Raw genomic sequence first — 5,897 nt, 5'->3', positions numbered from 1 at the left:
CTTTAGTGGGCGAGTGTGCCACGCTGTGCGGCTTGCGTGCCATGTGCGCTGAGGTGGCCGTGGGTCCAGGACGGCCGAGCTGGCTGCCACGTTGGCTTGTGAATGATTTTTTTTTATTTGCGAAACATGATACATATTCTGAAGCTACCGTACATGTAAATAAATTCACCGCCATTAACGCACATTATGACGTTGTGAGCACCTCTGTGAAACATGATGCACACTATTATTGTACGATTCAGTGTTATATTCCTGCTCATTTTATTGTTGTAATGCACAACATTATTGTTGTACAATAGTTGCACATTTTACTTTGGGTTAATGATTACTTGACTGCACCTCAAAATGGCAACCAACATGAGATGAAATTCATTTCAGTTGATAAAGTCTTATTGGTAGCCGGACATGGAATTTGAAAATTGGAACCTTCAACATAATGAAATCATTACAGAAATTTCATTTCATTTCTATCAAATGGAATGGAAAACGGGAAGCCAAACAAGACACACCTATTTTCTAGGCGAGGCGGCCATGCAATTGCCGAAGGTCCGGTCGAGTCAAAGTCATCGATGATGTGATGCATGATGATACAGCTGAAAGGAGAGCACCTCCTCGGAGCAACGAGTGTCTAACCGCGCGTGGAGCTTGCGAAGCAACACGACATCAAGGCAAACAACAGAGGTGGGATGCCAAGGGAGGAGATGGTGGTGACGAGGTTAGGGCCAGAGGGATCGTGATGGTAGAGTTAGAGATGAGGGTGTTGGCACCGAATAAGAACCACGACCTGCATCAACATAGAAAGGTAGTGAAAACATGTTGAAAGGTGGAGCTCTGAGCACTACAGCCGAGGAAATCTGGCCCAGATGAACATAAGTTCTACCTAGTTTTGGCTTAATTCACCCTCGAGGAAAATCAATGATGATCACCTCGTGACCACCATCTCCACGTGGGCTTACGCACACTACTTATTCATTGGACAAGGTGGAGTGGTCAAACCATCAAGACAAGCCATAATGATAGGGGGGGGGGGGGGGGGGGTCGGACCATGGTTAGGACAACGTATACATGACAAGTGGGCCTGGATGGTCAATAAGAGTAACGAGTGGTCCCAGTTGGGATCATCCTTTTTCCAGTGTGCTAAGCGTGTTGAGGGTCGGGAAGGAACGGGATTACTAAGTACAGGGGTGATGATTTGAGGGATCAAGAGTTTAAGATTAGATTCAGACAACCTCTGCGAGTATAAGGCTGATCACAATGGGAAGTATCATATACTAGCATCATGCATATGATACTAGTGTATATAATACTACCTTCATATTTGTCCATAATGCATAGTATCATAACTTGGTATCACATAGAGCTTATTTATTGACATGCATGACACAAAATAGTACACCATTTAATAGATCATGATACTCAACCTCCTCTTTCCTCATTTAATTGTGTGAAACCTCAGCAAATTGCCTAGTTGACATGCATGATACTACCTATTGTACTCCCATTGTAACCACCCAGGTTTAAGCTGCGTACGTACGAGCATCTTCAATAGATTATGCAAATTTAGAGATGTAAAAATAGATGTTGCATAATTTACATCAACAAAAAGTACATTTTTCAACTCAAAAAAGAGGCAACTCCAACAGATAATGTATATTGGTTATGTAAAAGTTCAACTCCAACAGATGACGTATATTGGAGATGTAAAACACATTGGATGCGGTGGTTGTGAGCATGACCACGTCTTCCTCCATGGTCGGTAGTGAAGGTGGAGTAGGGGTTCCTTGACCGGATGTGGACCCCACGGCCGGCGGCGGCGGAAAATCGGCGGGGCAGCCATGGCCACCTTTGATTATTGCCACCCGAGATGGGTTCGTTGCTTGGTCGCGCCCTGCCGGCCGCTTCACACCTCCACCGTTGGGATTGGCGGCCAACTGCTTCTTCGCGCAGCCGCTACATCGATCGGTTGGGGTGGGCAAAATCGAGGTGGCGGCATGGAGGCGGAGGAGGGATTGGGGAAGGTCGTCGTGCCAGAGAAGGCCGCGGCAGGGTGGGTCAGACCAGCGGTGGCGCGACGGAGGAGGCGGCGTGGTCGTTGAGTCGGCCATGGCCAGGGCGGCGGCTCGGAGGCGGAACAAAATGATAGCGGTTGGGCGTTTAGTGCGTGACCAGCCGTTTTACATCTCCTAGAGGTCTCCAGGTGTTGTATTTTACATCACCTGAAGGTGGAGAAGATATAATTTTGTTTACACCTACGTTATCTGTTGGAGGTGAGTTTTTTGCGCTCGAAGATGTATAAGCTAGTTATTTTTGTATCTACGTCATCATCTATTGGAGATGTTCAATTAAGCCCCACGCGGCTATATTTGAATGCTGTGTGAATAGAAACCGATGGCCCGCGTCGCTTGCAGCATGTAGTTAGGCCCATGCATGCACGATTGGCTGGTTCATTTTATTGATAAAAATGGGAAGGGAATACAGGCGCGTGACTTCATGCATGAATAGCTCGTTGATCGGGTGCAGTGGCAGCAATTTTCGATGATTGTTTTTACTATGCATGTGATTTTGTGATGACTAGATTCGAACATTGTAATAGAGAGACAAATAAAGTAGCACATGAACTTGCTAAATTAGCTAGATTTTCTTTAACTTCGGATTGGTTTGAGGAGCCTCTGAACGAAATTGTAATGTTCCTCACAAACGATGTACTGCTTATATCTATTGAATAAAGTTTCGTTTTAACTCAAAAACATGAGGAAGCGAAAGATCGGGAAATTAACAAATATAGTGGATGCCGAAGAATAAAAACAAAAAGGTAAGAGGCCATAGATCTCCAACTACAAATTGTGCAAAATCATTTCATTGGTGCCAAGGCGTGCCCATGATTTGGTTGGATCTTGTAGACTGATAAGATGGGATTTGTACATCTTGTATCTAGTATAGCAAGTTACCGTATTAGGACTGGACCTTAATTCAGGAAAATGTTTTGTTTCGGATTTTGTTTTCCAGAAAAAAGTACTCCCTCCGTTCCATAAAATAAGATGTTATTAAAACATGCCTGATGCGACCGCCAAGAGGAATAAAATCATTACTAATGATGAAACTAAGAGCAAGAGATAATTAAACATTGCATTATACGACTAGAAAACAAACTCTACTCTAAGCCAGCAGCACTGTATTTTTCTTTTTCCGAACACACGTCCATTCATTCAAGGCTGAGATAAAATTTTGGGTGAAGGCTATAACAATCAGTAGCCTCCTTAATTATACAGATGCTTGCTTTTTATTAAGACTGACACGCGAACTAAACTTAACTCACCCCTAATAAAAATGGAGCTACACTCTCCTAAGATTCCACCCGGACGTCGCGACACCAAGACGAGCTAGTTGGTGCCCATGCTGATGAGGTCGAGGGCGGTGGCTGTGGTGGGCAGCGCCGGGATGGCTCCCTTCTTGGTGGTGCAGATGGCCCCGCAAGCATTTGAGAACTGCAGCACCTCCCTCAGCTTGGCCTCATTCTGATCAATCAAAAAAAAACATCACCATTAGCAACATACGCACTCATACTAGAATTCAATCAGCTGATAATTAATTCTTTTTATATCAAGGATTAATTAGTTTTTTACGTAGAAGATGGAGTCGTCCTTGGCGACGCTGAGGAGGAGGGATCCAACAAAGGCATCGCCAGCACCGGTGGTGTCGACCGTGTTAACGGAGTAGCCTGGCAGGTAGCCCTTGAAGTCCTTTGTGAAGTACCTGCACCCCTTCTCGCAGTCGGTGACGACGAGCAGCTTGAGGCCCTCAAACCAGAGGGAGAGGACATTCTTCTCCTCGTGGGCGTCGCCCTGTGTGAGGAACGCCACCTCCTCGTCGCTCACCTTGATGAAGTCAGCCTCCTTCCAGATGCTCATGATGCCGTCGCGAGCGGCCTGGGCGGAGGGCCAGAGCGGGAGGCGCACATTGGGGTCATAGGAGCAGAGGATCCCGGCAGACTTGGCAGCACGCATGGCGGCGACGTGGGCGGAGCGGCAAGGCTCGGTGATGAGCGAGATGGAGCCATAGTGGAAGATGCGGGCGCGGCGGATAAGGTCGAGGTTGAGCTCCGCCTCCGTGAGGAGCATGTCGGCCGACGGGTTTCGGTAGAACATGAACTCGCGTTCGCCGTTGGACTTGAGGGTGACGAAGGCCAGAGCGGTGCGCGCGTGCTGGTCGAAGAGGCAGCCCTCCACGTTCACGCCGTTCTGCTTGAGGATGTCCACCAGCATGTGGCCAAACTCATCGTCGCCAAACTGAAAAAAAACATCATCATATGATTACAGTTTCATGTGTTACTCCCTTTGTATATTTCTTTACGGAGGGAGTAGTTCTCATCTAGACAAGAAATAACTATTGTATGTCCCATTAACTCCTATTATTGATTGCACTGCTCATATGAATATAAACAAATGTTAATAAAAATAATGCATTAGTCTTTTCAAAAAATAACGTAAAAAGGTTGCCTCTTGTGTTAGAGGATTAGTTAGATTTCGACTGATCGATGACCTGAGATGCAAGTAATAATTGTCTAAGAGACTACAGATTATATTCAGGACCGAAAAGAAAGTTGCAGAGGCTTATTGCTCTTGACATCCAATTATATAACTGAGTAGTGAAATCGATCAGCGATATGACGCTACTAATACAGTACAATCAACAATCCTTAACAAGTCAACATCCTTTGACATTATCAGATCAGAGCCTACCAAACACCGGATCTAACGCGGGCGCCAGATGCATGGCAAGAGAGGCAAAGGAGAATCATTATGTTATAAGGATGGCGATTGACCCGTGTGCGTGTACCTTGCCGACAAAGGCGGAGGAGCCGCCGAGCTTGGAGACGGCGCATGCAACGTTGGCGGGCGCACCTCCGGGCGCCTTGACGAAGCCTCCGGACTCGGCGAGCGAGACGCCAGCCACGTCCGGCACGAAGTCGATCAGCATCTCACCGAAGGAGATGACGAGACCAGGCGCCGCCGCGGCAGCCAGGGGAGCAACGCCATCACCTCCATTGAACTTGCCTAAACAAACGCAAACGCGAACCCAAGGGAAAGAATCGATCGAGCCTGGGAAGATAGGTGCTGTTGGGTGGATTGGGATTTGGGAGTTGTGAGTCGAGAGGGGACGGGCCTTATAAAGGGTTGCGGTTGGGGTCTTGAGACTTGGCCGAAGGGTCGTATAGGTATCTTATACTAATCCGGTTACAATCCGCTAGTCAGTTCGGGTTTGGATAACTCCTCTATTTTTTTTGCGAACAAGGGATTGGATAATCATGGCAATCATGAGTCTGTTCACCAAGGATTTTCGTTAAGTACATAATAAGCATCTCCAGCGGTCATCCGCAAGTTTACTCCCGCATCTGTCCGCGAATGGAGGGACCAGTCTGCGGACATGAATACGGGAGGCCGCATCCAATACTGACCGCATACATTTCAACAACAATTCGAATCAAACGGATGAAATTCGTACAAACACGACGGAATTCATTCAAGTTCGGTTATAATTTACATGAAAATATCGATCTTTCGACCATTTAATAAAAAACAAACTACGAAAACAATCTAAACCCTATACCGGACAATCACCTCGCGCGCGTGGCCGCCCTGCCCTGCCGCACCACCATCGTCATATGTGCCGTCGTCGTGGTCCCTTCAGCAGCGGTATGAGGCCGAAGGGCTGCGTCAGTCTTGTTTGGCGCCTGCATGCCGCTCGCGGAGGAGCCGCTCCGCCTCCTGCTGCGCTGTGTGGAGGGCCGCCGTGGCCACTGCCGGCGTAGTGATGCGGAGCATCCCACGTTCATCCCCATGTACACTCCGACTCCTCTCCAAACCCCAAGTGGACATATGACGAGACCTCAACTATAC

General features: G+C 47.4%; 1 protein-coding gene across 1 annotated transcript; it reads right to left on the bottom strand.

Annotated features, from left to right (window-relative positions):
• Positions 1 to 3,114: 3,114 nt before the first annotated feature.
• LOC123072942 (fructokinase-2) lies at positions 3,115 to 5,656 on the bottom strand. The gene is made up of 4 exons (XM_044496606.1): positions 5,619 to 5,656; positions 4,837 to 5,194; positions 3,624 to 4,286; positions 3,115 to 3,515 (listed from the first exon to the last, which is right to left on the bottom strand). The coding sequence occupies exons 1-4, from the start codon at positions 5,654 to 5,656 to the stop codon at positions 3,381 to 3,383; spliced, it is 1,194 nt and encodes a 397-aa protein (XP_044352541.1). The 3' UTR covers positions 3,115 to 3,380.
• Positions 5,657 to 5,897: the final 241 nt, after the last annotated feature.

Source organism: Triticum aestivum, chromosome 3B (assembly GCF_018294505.1).
Source record: "Triticum aestivum cultivar Chinese Spring chromosome 3B, IWGSC CS RefSeq v2.1, whole genome shotgun sequence".
NCBI classification, from domain to species: Eukaryota; Viridiplantae; Streptophyta; class Magnoliopsida; order Poales; family Poaceae; genus Triticum; species Triticum aestivum.
The sequence above is the reverse complement of the archived record's forward strand: the minus strand, read 5'-3'. Positions and strand labels throughout refer to the sequence as shown.